The 23,126-nt window shown below is 43.4% G+C and overlaps 1 protein-coding gene across 2 annotated transcripts in view; it reads left to right on the forward strand.

The window, feature by feature from the left end:
• Nucleotides 1-832: 832 nt before the first annotated feature.
• The window catches only part of p2rx1 (purinergic receptor P2X, ligand-gated ion channel, 1), a 73,501-nt gene continuing 51,207 nt past the window's right edge, over nt 833-23,126 (forward strand). For both annotated transcript variants that reach the window (XM_078548725.1, XM_078548726.1), the window contains exon 1: nt 833-1,075. In XM_078548725.1, coding sequence (XP_078404851.1) covers nt 933-1,075 — 143 coding nt within the window. In that variant the 5' untranslated portion in view covers nt 833-932. The remainder of the gene's footprint in view (nt 1,076-23,126) is intronic.

The raw sequence follows: 23,126 nt of genomic DNA on the forward strand, positions 1-23,126 counted from the left end.
CCAGCATTTGCTGCCTATCTGTAACTGCCCTTGAATTGAGTGACTTGCTGGGCCATTTCAGAAGGAAGTCAACCACATTGCTGTGGGTCTGGAGTCACATGTAGGCCAGCAGATTTCCTTAAGGACCTTAAGTGGACCAGATAGGTTTTTAGAACAATTAACAATGGTTCCATGGTCACTAGCTTTCAATTCCAGATTTATTAATTGAATTTAATTCCACCAGCTGCCATAGTGGGATTTGAACCTGTGTCTCCAGAGCATTTGCCTAGGTCTCTGGATTGACTAGTTCAGTGAAATTACCACTATGCTATCATCTCCCCTTTAAAGGGCTAGGCAATATTCCCTCCCCTAAACCCTTCTGCCTCTGCTGCTTCAGTGTGACATTATGTAATATACCTGCTGCAAGACTCCCAGGCCTCTTTCTTTGCCTGTTACGGCAGACAGCCAATGAACAGTTTTCAGATTCCCACCACCAATTGTTCCTCAAAGAATCTCAAGGCCCAAATCAGGGACTCATCAGTTCAGCTCAAAAACAGCTCTGACCACATCAGTTTGAGAATTCAGTTTGTCTTCCTCGTCCATTTCACGCAGATGCTGAATGGGTTCTGCAGGATAGCTGCAGCCCGTTGTCCAATCTCTGCTGGTCTTTGCTTTCTCTGGTGCGGAAAGCCACTGCAGTTAACAAAGAGTTAAAAAGAATTATTTACTACTGATTTTTTTTTTGCATACTTGTGGTAGGTTCCAGATGCTCTCCGACCATAAGTGGAAAGGCTGGTTGTTACTGTAGAAATGGCTATGTCAACAGGCTCCGCCCATCAGGGTTAAACAAGTTATCAGCAATAAGTTTGCAGATGTTTCAGTGAAACTTCCAGCACTGCACCCTCTATCGAAGACCAGAGCTTTCACTTCATGTAGAATCTGCCTCTCCAGAAATGGTGGAAGCTAACAAACTGGTTGCATGTATTTCTAACTTCTTGTTTGAGTATGATACCCCTCGGATGGTAACTGTAAAAAACAGAAGAATTGGATTAATTTTTCGATTGATCCAACTAGGAGTACTTGCCTACATCATCGGGTAAGAGAAAGTTTGTTTAACTCTTTACTCTGCACTAAGTGAGGCTTGGAGTACTAACCAATCGCCAGGTTGGATTGGAGTCATAAGTTGTGAAAAAAGTTAGTCAGTTGCCTTTGCTGCCACATTATTAATTGCAAGGAAAGTGTCAGCAATGAGACTGACCTTAAACAGTCAGTAAAACCGCCATGCTGAAATGACACTTGGCACTGATTAATGTTGAAGGGCGAATGTCAAATTTCTTAGTCTGTTATTCTCACAGAGTGTATATTCAATCCCTGTGTCTCGACCAATCTTCCTAGTAAATTACTCCGGGCATCAATCACCCTTTATGTGAGATCATTCCTTCTGCTATCCGATTGAAGTTTATTTCTCTCTGCTTCTCTATATAAGGACGAGTTTATCGAAGGCTCCGCTGCTGGTCCTGCATTTTGGGAAATGCTGGAAGCAATTTCTGGGAATTCCAGAGGAAATTGAGGGACAGTGAGTCAGTAATGGATATCTCATATTAGGTTCCAGGTTGGAATGGCACATTCAATAAAGTTGATCCTATAATCTCTTGGTCCTTTAACACGGCCTTCAGCGAGGTCTCTGCTTCATTGTCTCTCTCTCTGGGCTGTGGAGATTGAAGGGGAGAAATTCACCTCTTGGTGGTGGTGCAAAAAAAATTCTTTTGGGTCAGCTGCCCATCATAGACAGTTCCAAATTGAAGTTCCTTTTTATTCTTTCATGGGATGTGAGCATCACTGGCAAGGCCAGCATTTGTTGCCCATCCCTAAGTGACCTTGAGCCAAGTGACTTGCTCGGCCATTCAGAGGGCAGATAAGAGTCAATAACTTTGCTGTGGGTCTGGAGTCACATGTAGGCCAGACCAGGTAAGGGTGATAGATTTCCTTCCCTAAAGAACATTCATCAACCAGATGAGTTTTTTTTACAACAATCGATGATGGTTTCATGGTCACTATTACTGATACCAGCTTTCAATTCCAGTTTTTATTAATTGAATTTAAATTCCATCAGTTTCTGTGTGGCACTCAAGTCCATGCCCCCAGAACTTTAGCCCAAGCCTCTGGATTACTAGTCCACTGCCATTACCACTATGCTACCATTTCCTCAGAACTATCAAGTGCTGGTTCTAAAGAGCGTCTGAACCGTTTTGTGCCATGTAGAGCCCAACATGAATTTCTATCCCCCATCTTTGAATCTATTCCTGTAGGTAATGACCGTTTATACAAGCTGCAAGTTCCAATCGCAACTCTGCATTTCCTGTAATTGTTGTCTGCTCATTATAATGTAGAATTTCAGCATAACCTCAGTTGCTAAATGCTACTGTTGTGTTTTTATAGTATATGATCAACTCATCTCATTGTCTGCATGTTGACAGAGTCCATGTTCTTCCAGATGCTTTTCTAAGCTGTTCTGTACTGATTCTGTGCTCATGTTGCACATTATTTCCTCCAAAAATGTTATGCTTATCAGTATTAAATTACATCTTACATCATCAGCCCATTTGTATAATTGATCCAAATACCTAGCTGCACCCTGAGATTTGACTATATTTCCCCTCTAAGTGTTAACCATGAGCTTGTAATCTTCAGATTGGTTTCAAAACCATGTAAATATTTGAGACACAGCAGTGTAAACAGTAACCCCTGTAGAGCTCCATTCACTCCCACCAGTTCAGCTAAATAAGCCTCACGAGTATAGTACCAGAAAATACTCAGCAGGTCAGGCAGCATCTGTAGAGAGAAGACACAAGCTAACATTTCATGAATAAGTGCCAAGTCTGTATTCTCCACCTGTCCTCAGCTTCATGTCCAGTTCAATTTTCCAATCACCAGTTTTTCATGTGCCTTCAGCCTGATTAGGAGTTTTTCGTGCAGAAACTCATCAAACGCCTTAGGGGAGTGTGAATCCAAGTGAACTGGGGATGTGGAGGGCCCCGACATTACAATTCAAGATAATCAGATGAGGAATAACTGGAAAAGGAGGTGGTGTGGTGCGGGGTGGGGGCTGCAGGAAATCCAAACTTCAAAACTCAGCTAAGCTGGGAATATTATTAAAATGGGGCATTTTCACTTTCTGCAACCTGTCTCTGGCAGTCCCAGTCCAACACTACCAAACGTGGAGCACTCTTATAGGGTCAGACTGTGTCTTCACACATTCAGTGACAGATAGGTTTAGGAGCTAGCACAAACTCCCAGAATATGAAGTCAATTTCAGCCAGCGCAAGCTGGTAGGAGGCAAAACTTTGTTTATCCAGCGAGTGGCAATGAACTAGAACACCCTGCCCACAAGGGTGGTGGAAGCAGAGGTGATCAATGATTTCAAAAGAAAATTGGATGGGCACTTGAGGGAAATAAACTAAAGGGCTACGGGGATAGAGAGGGGGAAAGGGAGCAACTGAATTTGCCTACAGAGCTGGCATGGACTTAATGGGCCAAATGGTCTCCTTCTGTGCCATAATGACTATGACTCTAAGTTTATTTTTATTTATTCTTGGGATGTGGACACCAGTTATCCCTAGGGCGTAAAGAGTCAACCACATGAGCCAGCCAGGATAAGGGAAGCAGACTCCCATCATTGAAGGACATTAGTGAACCTTTTGCGTTTTTGTGATTGTGGTTAAGCTCACAAATTACGAGATCTATTGAATTCAATTTTGCAACATGTCATGGTGCAACTTGAGCTCAGGGTTGCTAGGCCAGTACCAGGTTCACCTGGATAAGTAAATGGGGCAATTCCTCTGTGTAATGCAGCGGGCAGTACTTACTGGGCATCACCACCTCTTTAACCATTGAATCAGTGATCTACATCAACTTTGATCAGGTTAGCCATGGGAGGACAAAGTACAACCAGAGCGCTCTGTACATGGTATTATTTTACCTTTTCTGTATTGTACTTCTGGAGTGACAATAGGTTCTCTCAAAAATAATTCAGTCTGGAGGTTATGTCTTTGATCAAGCCTGCATATTTATCCTTAGAGTCAGGCCAGATGCAGAAGCCAGCAATAAGATGAGGATGAGGAAATGGGAGACTCAAAACAAAGCAGCAAAAGGAGGTTCATAATAAATGCCAGGTACAGAACATGTCAAAAACCAGGTAGAATAAGGAAATGGAGGAAAAAGAGTGAAAATAATATCAAAAGGGTGAACAGAGAGTTTGAGAAAAGATTAGCAGGCAACCTAAATAAAAACCCAAAAATGTAAACAGATTCCTAAGGACTCATTGTGAAAACAAGGCGTCTGGACATGCATTAGGGGAGAAGTAATTTTCAGGGTTATAGATGGATAGATATTTGGTTTGTCGAAAAATCATCATGGTGACAGGTGCTGAATAGTGATGATGATGTAAATAATCACAATTCATAACACAGTTATAAACAATCATTAAAGTAAAAATAAAGTATCAAATTTAAAAATTGCACGATTATGATCATGATTCTAGGCTGGAGTGTAGGATTAAATTGGATAGCTCTTTCAAAGAGCCAGTACAGAACTGATGGGCTGAATGGCCCTTCTGTTCTGTAAGATTCTGAGCCTTATAATCATTTGGTTGTACAGAACTTGAGTATTGTTGAAAAAAGGCACATGTTGTTGAAGCTTTTCGTCTTGTACTCATCAGGACAATTCGCAAGAATACCAAATGTAAAGGGAACAACAATTTATAACAAGCTACAAATTGTTGCTCCCTATACATTTGGCAGGCTTGCGAATTGTCCTGAGGTGTGCAAGATGAAAAGCTTCAACAACATGTGTTTTTTCAGCAATATTCTAAGCCTCATCAGACAGGGTGTCGATCAGAGATGAGAATATCATGATAAGGCTGATTCTTATAACAGGTGCTCCCATCTAGAGAAGCTCCTTGCTGGGAGTGGAACTTTGTAAGGTGAAGTATAAAGTGCCCTTAGTGCAATTGAATTGTAACTTTGTTTACCATTTGACACAAGCAAACAATACTGAGATACCTTTGCCTATCTGGGAGTTAGAAATAATTAACTTCGTAAGTAGGTAGGAACAAGCCTGCTGATCCAGGTCAGTTGGCAAACTGTGTTTCCGAAGCCAATAGTTTAAGATACTTCTTTTTGATTTCCTTTGCCCTAGTTTGAACTTCAAAGGTAACTGAGGTATTAAATCTCAAGCCAACCCTATAGAATATCTTTACCTCATCTGAATTCAGCAATGCAGATGGAATACCTGGGCCTGAATTTGCAGCTCAGCAGGCGAGCATGATCGGCAGGCCCGGGATTGGCCGGGAAACAGACCGCCGACCTCGATTTCACACCAATTACCGGCCAGCCAGTGTGAAACGCGCACTGAGAAGCTCAGCGCTGCCGGGGTGGGGGCGGGAAGAGGGCGGGTGATGACGTCAACGCGGGCGCGGGTCAGCACTGACAAAATGCTCCCTGAAGGCAGAGAGCTGCCTCAGGGAGCTGAAGACCTGAATAGTAAAAATAAAGGTTTCAAAGGCTGAAAAAAAATGTCCATGCATCGCAATCAGTCAGCTGAAAATTTAGCTAATGAAATTACTGTCCACAGAAATTTACTTATATTTCATTTCATCACGGAAATCTCATCCCACCTGTGGATGAGGTTTGATGAAAAATGCAAAGGCCGCCTGGCCGATTTGCCCGTCCGCCAACCATAAGGTTGGACGGGCCACGTAAAGTGACAGACAACTGTGCCATTAATGGGCTTAACTGTTGGTTAATTCTTAACTCTTAATTGTTGGCTGGCGCGCTTCCGACTTTTGCGCGCGCCCGCTGACTGAAATATCGCGCGGGCATGGGGTGTCATCAGGGCACTTGTCTGACGTCATCTCGCGCAATTTCACGCCTATCAGGTCGGTCGTGTGCCCGCCCGATCGGCGTAAAATTCAGCCCCTGAAGTCACCTGGGAGAGGGAGGTAGATAAAACCTCACGTTTAAAGATTCTGTGTAAAGTTTGTTCAAGTGTGTTAGTACATGTGTTAGTGACGTGTTACACCATAGCATTTTCCTACCTTTGCAGGTCTCGGTTAAGTTCAGTAATCAAGTGACATTTGATATGCTGCTACTGTTAATTTTCACTTTCAATAAAACTAACACGTGGTCTACAGCTTAAGCCAAATGACCTTATCGTGTGTTATGTACCCTTTCCCTGTTTGAAGGCTAGGAAGTCACAACAGCATTTATTATCTCTTCCTGTCTGTAAGTTATAGATTTCTGTTTAACCCCTGGGGACAGGCTGCATCACTGGATAATGGCTTCAGGAGCCAGTGGGTGTTGGAGAGACTGAGATCACATCTGGCAAAGTTGGATGTTTGTAACGCAGTGGTAAGAATACAGTTTGGCAACATGACACTATGAATTCAATGCTGGTTCAAGACATTTACCAACATGAATTTTTTGTACAGATAGTGGAATAATAACAGAATAAGTAAATTATGTTACAGAGTGACCAATCCCGAATGATAGACACAGATTCCAGTGTCCAGCCTATGTCACTCACTTCAATTTGGATGACAGCAGCAGGATTTGAACCATTAATAAAAAATGCTCTTAGGACTTGAAGCTTCGGGCAGATGATGGCATAGTGGTAATGTTGCTGTGCTAGTAACTCAGCAGCCCAGACTAATGCTCTGGGGAGCATGGTTTTAAATCCAATCAATGCAGCTGGTGGAACTTAAATTCAATGAATTATTCTGGAATTGAAAGCTAGCCTCTGTAATGGTGAGCGACCATGAAGCTGCCTGGTTTGCTACTGTCCTTCAGGGAAGGAAATCTGCTGTCCTTACCTGGTCTGACTGATATGTAACTCCAGACCCACAGCAATGTGGTTAATTCATAACAGCCCTCTGAAGTGTTCAGTTCAAGGGCAGTTAGGGATGGGCAACAAATGCTGGCCTTGCCAGAGATGCCCACATCCCATGAAAGCATAAAGAAAAAAAAAGTTGGAATTTCCTCCACACTGCAGTTTTCAGACTGTGACCTTTTCACTATTTTTGAAGTTTTTGGAAAGTTCGAATTTAGCTTTTTATTGTTGCTACTACCACAGTAACTGATTTTCTAGCCAACTTCCTCCGTAGCTGACAGGAGCCATTCAGCTCACATAGAAGAATAAAGGTTTGTCCTTTATATTTTTGTGATTTTCATCCCTAGTAACCATTACAAAAATGCAGGAGGCCAATCCCACAGCTCCCTGCTATAGGATAGAAGCCCTGTGTGAACATTAATAATTAAATTTAACATACGCTGTTGACAGGGTCTCTACAATGAGGTGTTCTTAACCCTCCCCATTTGGAGAGACCTCAACAGTAATTGCTATGATGCCCCTCTGTACCTAGATCCTGCCATAAGCAGAAGACTACAGGATGTCGAAGATACCTGGAAAGGATAGCGTTAGTCACTTCCCATCTCAATTTAACTCATATTCATAAAAACATGAGGAAGGAATTGTTTTTGTCTATCTTCCTCTCTCACAAAGCTTAACACACTTCTTCACTTCATGGAACACAAAACAACAAATGCAATGAGGATGTAAACAAAACAGAGGAACATAGAAATGGACACATAGAAATGCATATAGTTTCTTCATCTTTTTATAAATAAAACTAAGCATGAATTTTACTTGAATGAAGATTTTGAAATTTACTCTGTAGCTTTACTTAAAATCATTTTGACCAAAAATTGAGTGGAATACTAGAAGCTGAAGGAAAATGTTCCATCTGTATAGATGACTGAATAATGCTAATGCCGTCCTAAGAAATTAGGAACAGTGTGTCAATTGTATATTAACTGGTTACTTAATTACAATCAGGTGTTTGGGGGGGTTCATCTGTGCTCACGCATAGAGGAATGGGCTGAAAATGTGGTTTTTGGATTTAGATGTGGGTGTGTGTGTGTTGAATATGTTTATTGAGTGTGTGTGTTGTGTAACTGTATGTGTTGTCAATATGTGTACTGAGTGTGTGTGCATGTGTTGAGTGTGTGTATTGAGTGTGTATGCGTTGTAAATATGCGTATTGAGCATGCATGTGTGTTGTGTGACTGTGTATGTGTTGTATGTGTATTGAGTGTGTGTGTGGGTTATGACTATGTATATGTGTTGTGAGTATGTCTATTGAGTGTGTATGTGTTGTGAATATGTGTATTGAGTGTGCGTGTGTGTTATGTGACTGTGTATTGAGTGTGTGTGTGTGTTTTTGTGTGACTGTGTATGTGTGTTGAGCATGTGTATTGAGTGTGCGTGTGTGTTATGTGACTGTGTATTGAGTGTGTGTGTGTGTTTTTTGTGTGACTGTGTATGTGTGTTGAGTATGTGTATTGAGTGTATGCGCGTTGTGAGTATGTGTCTGTGTTGTATGTGTATTGAGTGTGTATGTGTTGTGATTATGTGTATTGAGTGTGTATGTGTTGTGAATATGTGTATTGAGTGTGCGTGTGTGTTATGTGACTGTGTATTGAGTGTGTGTGTTTTTGTGTGACTGTGTACGTGTGTTGAGCATGTGTATTGAGTGTGCGTGTGTGTTATGTGACTGTGTATTGAGTGTGTGTGTGTGTTTTTTGTGTGACTGTGTATGTGTGTTGAGTATGTGTATTGAGTGTATGCGCGTTGTGAGTATGTGTCTGTGTTGTATGTGTGTTGAGTGTGTATGTGTTGTGAGTATGTGTATTGAGTGTGTGTGTTGTGAGTATGTGTATTGAGTGTGTGTGTTGTGAATATGTGTATTGAGTATGTGTGTGTTGTGAGTATGTGTATTGAGTGTGTGTGTTGTGAGTATGTGTATTGAGTGTGTGTGTTGTGAGTATGTGTATTGAGTGTGTGTGTTGTGAGTATGTGTATTGAGTGTGTGTGTTGTGAGTATGTGTATTGAGTGGTGTGTGTTGTGAGTATGTGTATTGAATATGTGTGTGTGTTGTGAGTGTGTGTGTGTTGTGAGTGTGTGTGTGTTGTGAGTATGTGTGTGTATTGAATGTGTGTGTGTTGAGTATGTGTATTGAATGTGTGTGTGTTGAGTATGTGTATTGAGTATATGTGTGTGTTGTGAGTATGTGTGTGTGTTGTGAGTATATGTGTGTATTGAGTATATGTGTGTGTTGTGAGTATGTGTATTGAATGTGTGTGTGTTGAGTATGTGTATTGAGTGTGTGTCTGTGTTGTGAGTATGTGTATTGAGTATGTGTCTGTTGTGAGTATGTGTATTGTGTGTGTGTCTGTGTTGTGAGTATGTGTATTGAGTGTGTGTATGTTGTGAGATTGTGTATTGAGTGTGTGCGCATTGTGAGTATGTGTATTGAGTGCGTGCGCATTGTGAGTATGTGTATTGAGTGTGTGTGTGCTGTATGTGTATTGAGTCTGTGTGTGCTGTGAGTATGCGTATTGAGTGTGTGTGTGCTGTGAATATGCGTATTGAGTGTGTGTGTGCTGTGAGTATGCGTATTGAGTGTGTGTGTGCTGTGAGTATGCGTATTGAGTGTGTGTGTGCTGTAAGTATGTGTATTGAGTGTGTGTGTGCTGTGAATATGCGTATTGAGTGTGTGTGTGCTGTGAGTATGCGTATTGAGTGTGTGTGTGTGCTGTGAGTATGCGTATTGAGTATGTGTGTGCTGTGAGTATGCGTATTGAGTATGTGTGTGCTGTGAGTATGCGTATTGAGTGTGTGTGTGCTGTGAGTATGCGTATTGAGTGTGTGTGCTGTGAGTATGCGTATTGAGTGTGTGTGTGCTGTGAGTATGCGTATTGAGTGTGTGTGCTGTGAGTATGCATATTGAGTGTGTGTGTGCTGTGAGTATGCGTATTGAATGTGTGTGCTGTGAGTATGCGTAGTGAGTGTGTGTGTGCTGTGAGTATGCGTATTGAGTGTGTGTGCTGTGAGTGTGTGTTTTTTATGTGACTGTGTTTGTGTGTTGAGTATGTGTATTAAGTGTGTGTTGTATGTATTGTGAGTATGTATATTGTTTGTGTTGTGATTATGTGTATTGAGTGTGTTTGTGAGTGTGTATTGAGTATGTGTATTGAATGTGTGTGTGTGTGTGCATTGAGTATGTGTATTGAATGTGTGTGTGTGTGTGCGCATTGAGTATGTGTATTGAATGTGTGTGTGTGCGCACATTGAGTATGTGTATTGAATGTGTGTGTGTTATGTGACTGTGGGCAGAATTGTACGCTGATTAGGCGGGCTGATGTCATCCCACACTTGTACGATATTTCGGTCGGCTGGCACGCGCAAAAGTTGGTAGTGCACCCACCGACAATTAAGAGGGCAATTAAACCCATTAATAGCGCAATTGTCTGTTATTTTAAGTAGCCCATCCGACCTTATGGTTGGTGGACGGGCAAATTGTCCAGGCGGCCTTTACATTTTTCAGCAAAACTCATCCAAGGACAGGATGAGATTTCTGTTATTAAATAAAATAAAAATAGAAATGTGTGGACACCATGTTTATAATCTATATGTTCAGCTGCCTGATTGTGATACTTGAACATTTCTTTCCTGATTTTAAAAACTTTATTTCCTGGGTTTCAGGTCTTCAGCTCCCTGAGGCAGCTCTCTGCCTTCAGGGAGCTTTCTGTCAGTGCCCGCCTGTGCCCGTATCAACGTCATTGCCCATCCTCCTCCCACCCCCATCCCAGCAGTGCCGATTGGCCAGCCAGTGTGAAATTGCGGTTGGGGGCCGATTGTGGTTGGCGGTCCGATTCCTGACCACTCCCAGGCCTGCTGAACACACACACCCACCCGTCCACGGAGCTCAAAATTCAGGCCTGTGTATGTGTATTGTGTGTGTGTGTGTGTGTCTGTGTATATGTCGAGTATGTGTATTGAGTGTGTGTGTGTTCTGAGTATGTGCATTGAGTGTTTGTTGTGTGACCGTGTATGTGTATTAAATGTATGTGTGTGTGTGAGTGTGTTGAGTGTGTGTATGTATAGTGAGTGTGTGTGTTGATGTTACTTGACGCTCCTTCCCACTGGTTTTACAGACTATAGATGTTACTAGTTGGTGCTACACCCTCTCACACTGGACACTCTAGCTTTCTCTATGTTGTACTGACCATATTACCCATCAACCTGAGGAACACTGGGTCATAGAACCAAAATACACACTGGATTGAAGAGCATTGACAGCTGTTTGTTCTATGTATTCTGGTATTTTCCCAATATTATAACATGACTACATTTCAATAGTACTCAATTGGCTGCAAAGTGCTTTGGGACATCCTGAGTTGTGGACAGTGGTATGTAAATATAAATCTTTCTATCTGCCACTGATGAGTTTGGTGCACTTCACTTCATATTTTTCAAGTGAAGTAATATATATGTCCTTTCAATCAGCATCTGCAATATGGGCACCTGTTGTAACCAATGTTATGAATTATTTATATTCTTGATTTAATTATAAGTCTGATAGCAAGAGCCTTACACACAAAGAACACAGAAAAGTCAAGCCCGATCATTGTTTTTTAATATGTTTGTGAATGGAAAGATACATTCTTTACTGAGTTAATAGCCCCGCAGTATGGTGGCGTTCATGTGATAGAGCCTCTCTTGCCGACACAATAGAGGATATCACACTCCTGTGATGTCTGATACTGATACTGACCAAGCTGAACAATTGAGCTGCAGAATAAAGAAAAGACTTCCTTAAAAGTTAGTTAAAATTATAAAAGCACCTGATTTCCTCTGATGTCATTCCTTATCCATAAGGTGTACGCTGTCAGAGGTGGAATATTATCCTGGCCCAGAGCACATCCTGTTATTGCAGGCAATTGGCACAGAGTAGGGATACCTTTCCTTTGTGCTAGATATCACTCCAACCACAGAGAATTTTACCCTTATTCCCATTGACTCCAGTTTTGCTAGGGCTCCTTAATGCCACACTCGGTCAAATGCAGTCTTGATGTCAAGGACAGCCACTCTCACCTCACCTCACCTCAGGAGTTCAGCTCTTATGTCCATGTTTGAACCAAGGCTGTAATGAGGTCAGGAGCTGAGTGGCCCTGGCAGAACCCAAACTGAACATCAGTGAGCAGGTTATTGCTGAATAAGTGCCGCTTGATAGCAATGTCACAACAGCTTCCATCGCTTTGCTGATAACTGAGAGTAGACTGATGGGGCGGTAATTGGCTGGGGTGGATTTTTCCTGTGTTTTGTGGACAGGACATACCTGGGCAATTTTCCACATAGCCAGGTAAATGCCAGTGTTATAGTTGTACTGGAACAAGCTTGGCTAGGGGCGCGGCAAGTTCTGGATCACAAGTACTTCAATACTATTACTGGAATGTGATCAGGGCCCACAGCCTTTGCAGTATCCAGTGCCTTCAGCTGTTTCTTCATGATGGAGTGAATCAAATTGGCTGAAGACTGGCATCTGTGAGAAGGCCGAGATGGATCATCCAATTAGCACTTCTGGCTGAAGATGGTTGCAAATGCTTCAGCCTTATCTTTTGTACTGATGTGTTAGGTTCCTCCATCATTGAGGATGGGGATATTTGTGGAGCCCCCTCCAGTGAGTTGTTTAATTGTCCACTGCCATTGCCAACTGGATGTGGCAGGACTTAGATCTGATCAGTTGGTTGTGGGATCACTTAGCTCTGTCTATCACTTGCTGCTTGGCTCACAACTATGTTGTAGCTTCACCAGATTGACACCTCATTTGTAGGTATGCCTGGTGCTGCTCCTGGCATGCCCTCCTGATTGAACCAGGGTTGATCCCCTGGCTTGATGACAATGGTAGAGTGGGGGGTATGCCAGACCATGATGTTACAGATTGTGGTTGAGTGCAATTCTGCTGCTGTTGTTGGCCCACATCACCTCATGGTTGCCCAGTCTTGAGTTGCTAGATCTGTTCGAAATCTATCCCACTTAGCACAGTGGTAGTGCCACACAACATGATGGAGGGTATCCTCACTATGAAGATGGGACTTCAACTACGCAAGGGCTGTGCAGTGGTGACTCCTACCGATACTGTCATGGACAGAAGCATCTGCAACAGGGAGATTAGCGAGGATGAGGGCAAGTAGGTTTTTTCCCTCTTGATGGTTCCCTCACTACCTGCTGCAGATCTAGTAGGTAGCAACCAGCAGGAGGTTTCCTTACTCATGTTTGATTGAAACCATGAGTCTTCGTGGGGTCCAGAGTCAATGTTGAGGACTCCCAGGGCCTCTCCCCATGACAGTATACCACTGTGCTGCCAGGAATGGCGATGGTGGTGTCTGGCACAAGCTCACACATGTTAGTAAGGAGGACTTTACAGGGCTGAGTTTGCCATTGTTGTTTCATAGGTTGATGCCAGGTGGTCCGTCTAGTTTCATTCCTTTAAGGCTTCCTAATGGTTTGCCACTTCAGAGTACATGTAAGCCAGACCAGGTAAGGACGGCAGATTTCCTGCCATAAAGCACATTAGTGAACCAGATGGGCTTTTACAGCAATCAATTCCAGATTTACTAGTTGAATTTGGACTCCACCAGCTGCCATGATGGGATTTGAACCCATGTCCCCAGAGCATTAACCTGGGCCTCAGGATTACCAGTCCAGTGCCATTACCACTAGGCCACACTTCCTTCCTGGAGTCCCAGGATTTTGATCCAGTGACACTGAAGGAACGGCGATATAGTTCCAGTTCAGGATGGTGAGTGACTTGGAGGGGAACTTCCAGGTGGTGGTGTTCCCATGCTGCCCTTTTCCTTCTAAATGGTAGCGGTTGTTGGTTTGGAAGGTGTTGAAGGAGCCTTGGTGAGTTGCTGCAGTGCATCTTGTAGATGGTACACACTGCTGCCACTGTGTTTCAGTGGTGGAGGGAGTGACTGTTGAAGGTGGTGGATGAGGTGCCAATCAAGCGGGCAACTTTGTCCTAGATGGTGTCGCGCTTCTTCAGTGTTGTTGGAGCATTGAAACAAACAGAACAAGACAAGTAATCACATAACCAGCAATTTCAGATCAATACAGGAATAAAACTACAAAGCCTTGGAATCGTATTCTGAATTCTTTAAAATAACCCTTTGCTGTAAGCTATTTTTATCCTCTCAGCTTTGTTGGCTGGATTTATTCCCTATTGCCTCTGCTTTTTGCCAGCACCAACTGAAGCCAATGCTGACGTACTCTGTATGGATCAGAGTTTTTTTCTATGGGTCTGGGAGTATTAATGCACTCTCCAGGACCCCATGCAAAAATGAATATATTCCTGAGGATTTGTTGCTCTCAATGCTTAAAGACAGGTGTTAGCACAAACCAAGGCAATGCTGGTACTGCCTAGAAAGCGAATCCTTGGTAAGTTCCAACAGAAATGATACATCACATCTGAAAATATAAATAGTTACAGACAAATAGATTTCACAAATTCACAACTCACAAATTCACAACTCACAAATGAACACAAGTAACAACAGAGGTTAACAAAGTCATCAAAAATACAAAGAAAACAGTGGGATTCCTTTCAAGAGCCTTAGAGTGGAACAGCATGGAAATTATGTGAAACTTGAATATGACCTTGTTTAGACCACACTTGGAGTATTTTGCATAGCTGTGGACAGGATATAAAGGCATTGGGGTAAGTGCAAAAAAGATCTACCTGAATGATACTAGAACTGAGAGGTTTAAACTATCAGAAAAGTTTGACCAGGCTGGGAATCCTTTCTGTAGAAAAGAGAAGATTGAGGAGTGACCAAAAAGAGGTCTTTAAAACGATGATGGAGTTTGTTAGGATAGATGTAGCAAAAATGCTTGTGCTTGTGGGGTAGTCCAAAACTTGTGGTCATAAAAATAAAGGATTCTGTATAATCTTCAGTCAATAATTGGGATATAATCCAGTCATATCTATTACAAATATACAGTGCACATAGTGTGCATTCCAAACAACAGTATAGGCATATATTACAATAATAATGGTCTAGAAATTCAATGATGCAGCACCCATTTTCTAGGCACTAAATAGCATTCTGACCCCCCTCCCCACCCCCACAGGCAGAAGGAAATTAGGGCCTTGTGCTTCTCGATGGACCCTTTACCGAATTTTGCTCTACCCCAGCCCCTGAGCTCACTCAACAACTTGTAGTGTTAAGAAGGAGGCAAGTCCCGCCTGCAGTGCTACTTAAAGTCACCGCGCAGGTCCTTACAGATTAGTTGCTGTTTTTTTTTCCCATATCCAGCTGCTGATTAATTCCTCAACATTTCTTGGTGTGTTTTATCACTCTGGGAAGTTCAGTTTTCCTCCACATGACAAGATTTTGTTGATGCCGCACTGTTGTCATCTGCCTCAGAACTGGTTCGGCATTTTCCATGAACGGTGTGGAGGTGAGGGATGAGGGGTGCAGTGGTGAGGCAGCTGACAGCTGTCACAAGAGTGAGGAGGAGGAGGAGGGCACTGCGCAGGAAGATATCTACATAGCGGGTACTTCTCCTGCATGAGCTTCACTGCGCAGCAATGTATGAGGCACTGTCGCTTCACCACAGAGGCGGAGGCTAAGATATATCAGCTGCCACAGCCACAGCCTGAGTATTAGGCCAGGGCATGGCCAGCACTGCCTGTGTTTACAAAACACAATGCGCCCTGGACTTGTATGTCATGGGTTCCTTCCAGGCTGCAGCAAATGACACCAGCAACATCACCCAGTTCACAGTCCACCCCTGTGTCAGGGAGGTCACCAGGGCTCTCTACAGTATAATAATGATTGAATGAGGCATAAGTCAGCCAAAGGCCAAAGCAATTGATTGGAAAATAGATAATTGGGATGGGATGAGAATGGAACTGAGCAAGTTAAACTGGAAAACAATATTGACAAAGAGGTGAAACAGTAATGGGAAATATTTAAAAGATAATCAACAAGATTTAACAGAAATGCAAGAACAAGTAAATCAGTTTTGAAACAAATAATGAAGAGATAAAGGTTAAATTAAAAGACACACAAACACACAAGAATAGTGTGAATGACAAGCAGGAATGCCAACAGGTTAGGAAAGAAGACAAAAAAAATTGGAAGGCAAAGAGGAGCTACAAAATTAAATTATCAAAGAATTTAAAAAGAAACAATGAATTATTCTATAGACACATAAATAGAAAAGGGAGTATGAAGGTAGGGATTGGGACACTAAGAGATGCACGAGAAAAACTGATAACTAATAAAATAGCAGATATATTGAACACTGACTTTTCTTCAGTATTTACCATGGAGACTAATAAGGTGAACATGACATTAGAAGAAAAGATCAGAAAGGGTGTCAAAACATTTAAGATTGAAAGAAGGGAGATAATTGAAAAACTAGACAAACCTACAGATGGATTGCATCCGTGCATTTTAGAAAAAGTTAGGGAAGAGAGTAAAAACACTATTATAGTTATAAATTCAATAGGTAAGGGGATAGCACCAGGGTGGGCGAGTAACAATGGGGCAGAATCTTCTGGCTGGCGTGCGGGTGACGGAGCCCACACGCCAGTGCTTAACATGTCACGCACTGACGTTGCGCGAGCGTCCCGACGTCAGCGCGCGGCATCACGATATTTCAGTCGGCGGGCATGCTATGCAGCGGGACGGGCACCCGCCATTAATTAAAGGCCTCGTTAAGGCCCTTAACTTGCCAATTGTCGACGATTTTGAGGGGCCTGTGCGAACTTCGGCTCGGCGCACGGGCCCAACGGGCAGGCGGGTAAGTGATTTTTTTACAAACCTCATCCAGTGGCGGGATGAGGTTTGATAGCGGTTTTAAAAACGTTTAATAAAGTTTTTGTTTATTTCATTAACATGTCCCATCTCGTGTGACATTTTCACATGAGGGGGACATGTTAATGACTTTTTTATTGTTCTGTTTTTTATATTTGCCAGCCTTTCAACGATCTCCCTGAGGCAGCACTTTGCCTCAGGGAGATGTGCGCTCTTTCACGTGCATGCGTGACAGAGCTCACTCTGACAGTTGGGGAATCTCCCCCCCCCGCCCCCGCACAGGAAGTGCATAGCTGGCCTTAATTGGCTCGCCCACTTAAAATGGCAGCAGGGCCCGTTTTGGCAGCTGCAATCAGCTGCCTGCCCGCCGCCGAGCCGGTGGGGCCCGCCCGCCCATCAAGGGCAAAATTCTGCCCTATATTTCTACATTTAAAGAGGGAGATACTCAAATTGAGGGGACTATAGACTAGTTAGCTTAACATCAGTAAGGAAAGATAATGGAATCTTTACTCAAAGATGGGATAGAAAAATATCTAGAAACCAAAAAAATTGGGTGATCGTTACTGATTTCAAAGGGAAGGCCATGCTTAGCCAATCTAATTGAATTCACTGAAGAAATGATAGACTTCAAGAGGACATAGACAGGTTGGTCGAATGGGCGGACATGTGGCAGATGGAATTTCATGCAGAGAAGTGTGAAGTGATGCATTTTGGTAGGAAGAATGAGGGGAGGTAATATAAACTAAAGGGTACAATTCTAAAAGGGGTGCAGGAGCAGAGGGACCTGGGTGTATAAGTGCACAAATCAATGAAGATGGCAGAGATTGCAGGGCAAGTTGAGATTGTGGTTAATAAAGGAAATGGGATGTTGGGTTTTATAAATCAAGGCCTGGGCCTGAATTTTGACACTTGAGTCAGGAGCCCGGAGTCAGGACAATTCCCGGCTCCATGACCCGACACGAGCGGTTCTGATTTACGCTCCGGGCGGGTAGGGGTGTGGTGAAAATCGGGGGACTGACAGGTGACCCCAGAAAGTGCGCTGGGTGCAGAGGTGGGCTGGGCGGAAGGCTTGCCTTGGTGTTCTGGCACTTTGTCGAAGATATCTAAAAACAAATAGAACAAAAAACAGCCCTGCAGCTCTCAAACCCCCTCAACCTGCCACACACTGCCCATGCTCCATCCGTGCCAACACATGTCTATCCATCCACTGCCCCATGGATCCTCATACCCTCCATGCCAACCTATGTCCCTCCACCCACCGCCATGGCCCTTTATATCTTATATGCCAATTTAATGCCACTCATGCCGCACCCACCATCCTTGCCTTTACACCTACAACTCACCCAGTATCCACCATAGGCATATCTCAGATCTTTAATCTCTCAAGGACCCTCACAACCTTCCTAAAGTGTGGCATTCAAAACTGGACACAATATCCAGTTGGGACCTAACTAGAGCTTTACAAAGGGTCAGCATAACTTCTCTGCTTTTATGCTCAATACATCTATTTATGAAGCCAAGTTCCCATATGCTTTGCTAACTGCTCTCTCAATCTGTCCTGCCACCTTCACATGCATCCCCAAGTCCCTGTGTTCCTGAACCCTCTTTAGAATTGCACAATTAAGTCTATATTGCTTCTCCTATCCTGGCTTCCAAAATGCATCACCTCACACTTCTCTGCATTAAATTCCATCCGCCCATTCTGCTAGTATATCTCTGCCCTGTCACGGTCGATTGGTATCATCCGCCCTGTCTGCCACTCCTCCAGGCTAGTGGTCCTATAGCACTGACCCTTTCAGAAACCACTGTCTACCAGTTTCCAGTCTGAAAAATAACCATGTAAAAATGGCTCACTGCTTTCTGTGCTGAAGACAAGTTGACAATGACGTCCCTGTTCCATGAGCCTCAATTTTGTAAACCAACCTTTTATGTGGTACTTTGTCAGACACCTTCTTAAAACCTATATAGACAACATCTGCTACATTCCCTTCATCAACTTTCCCTGTGCAAAAAAGTCCATTAGATTAGTCAAGCATGTAATGCCTTTTATAAATTCTGGCTATTTTATGTTCTTATTTAAGTGTTGGTGACAGTACAGAGAGGAGTTGGAGATATGAGTTGGGAGGAAAGACAAAAGGAGTTTGGAAGAGTGTGTGAAGCAATTAGAAATCTGGAAAATTACATTAAATTAAACTATGAGAGCAGGATAAAGGCCATGTTTAAACAAAGTCAATATATGACTGAAGTTCTCATGGAACCCACTTCTAGATAAAGAAGTGAAGATGACAATTTTGGATTCATCTAGGAACCAACTGAACACTAGACTGGAACTTTAAGGTCAGTAGCATGGATAGACTGTGTTGGAACAAAGGACTTAGGAGCAGGAGTAGGCCATTCAGTCCTTCGAGACTGCTCCATCATTTGATAAGAACATGGCTGATCTGGTTGTTCTCCCAATTCCACTTTTCTGTCTTCCCCTGAATAACCCTTGACTTCCTTGTCTATCAAAAACCTGACTAACACAGTCTTGAATAAATTCAATGACCCAGCCTCCACTGCTTTCTGAGGAAGAGAAATCCACAGACACACGGCCCTCTGAGAGAAAAAAATTCTCCTCGCCTCTGTCTTAAAATGGAGACACCTTATTCTTAAACCACTGGTTTTAGCCTTCCCCACAAGAGGAACCATCCTCCTAGTATCCACCCTATCCAGTCCCCTCAGGATCCTATATGTTTCAATAAGATCACAGGCAGAAATTTACGTTGAGCAGGCGGGCAGGCCCGACCCACTCGAGCATAAAATGATGCGCGATGACATCGGGCAAGCGCCAAGACGTCATGGCGCACTCACGCGATATTTCAGTCATTTTTTTTTTTCAGCGTGTTTGGGAGTCAGCAGCACGCCCGCCAACAATCAACAGGCCTATTAAAGCCATTAAAGTTATAATTGAATGAAATTTTTCACTGCCCGTCCAACCTTACGGTTGGCGGGCAGGCGAATCGGCCAAGCAGTCTTTGGATTTTATAGGAAACTTCATCCACAGGTGGAATGAAGTTTCCAATAGCAAATAAAAATTAAATGTAAATGTTTGAGTTTCATTCATAACAAGTCCCCGCTCATGTGGCAGAGTCTTGGAACATGAGGGGACATGTTTTTAACATTGCTGAGTTTTTTAGTTCTGATTTTTTAAACCTTCAGCTCCCTGGGGAAGCTCTGTGCCTCAGGGATCTTTCATTGTGCACATTCACTGTCATGTGCAAACTTCCGTGCTCGGCCTCCTCCTGCCCCCATCCCGGCAGCGCTGAACGCTGCAGTGTGCGTTTCATGCTAGCTGACCGCTAATTGGCCCGCCAGCATGAAATCGATGTCGGGGCCCGATCACGGGCGGAAGCTGGTTTCACAGCCGTTCCCCGGCCCACCCGCCCGATGAGGGGAAAATCCTGCCCCACCTCTCATTCTTCTAAACGCCAATGGGTTGTGGGCCCAACCTGTTCAACCTTTCTCCATAAGCCCCTTATCCCAAGAATGAGTCGAGTGAACCTTCTCTGAACAGCTTCTAACGCAAATAAGGAGAGCAAAACTGTATACGGTACTCTAGATGTGATCTCGCCAAGGCCCTGTCATGAACAAGAGGACAAAGGGATTGTTAATGGTAGTGATTGGTGCTAAAAAAGGTGAAGAAGGGTCATACGGACTTGAAATGTTATCTTTGTTTTTTTCTCTCTCCACAGATGCTCTCAGACCTGCTGAGTTTTTCCAGCATTTTCTGTTTTTGCCTCACCTGCTCAAACTTACGCCGCTGAACGGGAACTGAGACATGGGCCTCATTGGCAAGGCCACCATCTGCGCTACCCTTGCATAACAGCAGGTCTCAATGTGATGCATTGAGGCCTCCTTGCCCTGCAAGGCTTCAATCTTTCACCCCTGCACTTTTGGCATCCAAACCCACCCCATCTCTTTCTGCCTCTACTCCGCCCCCCCCCCACCCCCCAAAAAGGCCCTTTGTGCACCATTACCTGTTGCAACCGTACACCTGCTGCTAGATGCTCGACTTGATCGGGGCTCCACCTGGTCAAGGCTCCACCCTCTGCTGGAGGGTCTACCTGCAGCTCCTGGCCCTGATACCGACTTTAGACTCCTCTGCTGCTCCAGGTGTCCATCCAGGTAAATCCCAACTCGTGCATGCCATGTTGGTCTGGATGTGTTCTGGACTGGTGTGAAATCCCGCTGGTGGAACAGTTGATTGGACGGTTGGTGGGTGGGGTGGTAAATTCCGGCTGGGCGTTCATTTGAATTCTCACCATGGAATGCAAAATGGCTTCCTGACAGCCTCTGGTGGGACTGCTGACCCACCATTATACTGCCATGACAGTCAGCACCACAAGTTCATGTAATCATTTCACGCTGTTATGAAACCGATTTTTCAGCTCCCGATGTATTGTCCGCCCCCACCTGCCACGAACCCTGCCACTGACAACTTACTTTCCTACCTATCTTGGTGTCATAGGCAAATTTAGCTACCATGCATCTGGTCCCTTCACCCAAGTCATTGGTATGGATTGTAATTAGTTGAGGAACCAACACTGATCCTTGTAGCACTCCATTAGATACAGTTTACAACCCACAAAGCCCCATTTACCCTTACTCTCTGCTTCCTGTTTACCTAACCAGTCCTTTATCCATGCTAATATGATACCTCCTATGCTCTTATTTCATGTAGCAATCTTTGATGTGGCACCTGATCAAATGCCTTTTGGAAATCTAAGTACTCCACATCTACAGGTTCCCCTTTATCCACCTTGTTTCCTACTTCCTCGGAGAACTTTAATAAATTAGTTAACCACAATTGCCCTTCCACAAAACCATGTTGATTCTGCCTGATCCCGTGATTGTCTAGGTATCCTGCTATAACCTATAATGGATTCTAGCAATTTCCTAATGACAGATGTTAGGTTAACAGGGGGTCTGTAGCTTCTTGCTTTCTGTCTCTCTCTCCTTTTTTGAATGGAGGAGTTACATTTACTATTTTCCAATCCACTGGGACCCTTCCAGAATCTAAGAATTTTGAAAGATTATAACGAATGCCTCTACTTTCTCTGCAGCCATTTATTTTAAGACACTAGTATGCAGGCCAATAGGCCCTGGGAACTTGTCAGCCTGTACGACTAACATTTTTTCCAGTATCTTTTCCCTGGTGATGGTGATTGTTTTAAGTTTCTCCCTCTCTTTCACCTCGTGATTTTCAAGTATCTTTAGGATGTTTTCTACAATGAAGTCAGGCACAAAATACCTGTTCAGTGCTTCCACCATTTCCTTGTTTTCCATTATTAATTCTCCAGAATCACTCTCTAGATGACTAGCACTCGCCTGAGTTACTATTTTTCTTTTTAAATACATGTAGAAACCCTCACTATCTGATTGTATATTTCCACTTAGCTTTCTCTCATACATTAATTTCTCCCTCTTTATTTTTTTAGTCATTCATTGCTGGTTCTTAAAAACTGACCAATCTTTCGACCTGCCATGAATCTTTGCAGATTTATACAGTGCTTCTTCAATTTGATAATATTCATAGCTTCCTTATTTAGCCATGGATGATGTATCCTTCTCAAAGAGTCTTCCTTTCTCACGTGATAAGTCTTTGTTGAGAGTTATCAAAGGCTTTGTAAGATTTCAGGGTTTGGAGCCACAGATACCTAAATAGGCAGTCGACTAGTCATAAGTAATTTTAAGATAGTTTATTGAATTTATTAAGAAACAACAGCTTAGATATGATACATTAATTAATTAGACAGAAAAAAAAGTATACGACCCGTAACAGCTTGTGATTACAGCATTCTGCTCTCTCGTCAAAGTGTTTGGAAACTCTTCCCTCAATCCCTCGACCCTCCTCCTCCTCCTCCTGTGGTCCATCTTCCATCTGAAGAAGGCAGCAGCCCAACGAGCACTGCCACCTCAGCAGCCCCTCTCACCAGCACCTCAGCAGTACCTCAGCTGCTCACCACCAGTATGATACCAATCTTTCTACCCTTTTTCCTGGGGGCTGGTAACTTACCCAGTCTCAATCATCTGTCTAATTATTCTGACCAATTGATACAGGACGGGTTCCTTCACTGTCGCTTGGTCAAAATCCTGGAACTCCCTTCCTAACAGCACTGTGAGTGTACCTGCACCACATGGACTGCAGCAGTTCAAGAAGGCAGCTCAGCACCACCTTCTCAAGGGTAACTAGGGATGGGCAATAAATACTGGCCTAGCCAGTGAAGCCCACATCCCATGAATGAATAAAAAAAAGGTACTCAAAACATCAGATGGGTTACTACCCCCACCATGTGCATCACCCCGCTCAAGATCAGTTTTTTTGGTTTACATCTTGCTGAAGGTCATATCTTGATCTTTTCTAAACACTTGGGAGATAAGAG

The sequence above is a fragment of the Cetorhinus maximus genome, chromosome 9 (genome assembly GCF_964194155.1).
Source record: "Cetorhinus maximus chromosome 9, sCetMax3.hap1.1, whole genome shotgun sequence".
Classification (NCBI taxonomy): Eukaryota; Metazoa; Chordata; class Chondrichthyes; order Lamniformes; family Cetorhinidae; genus Cetorhinus; species Cetorhinus maximus.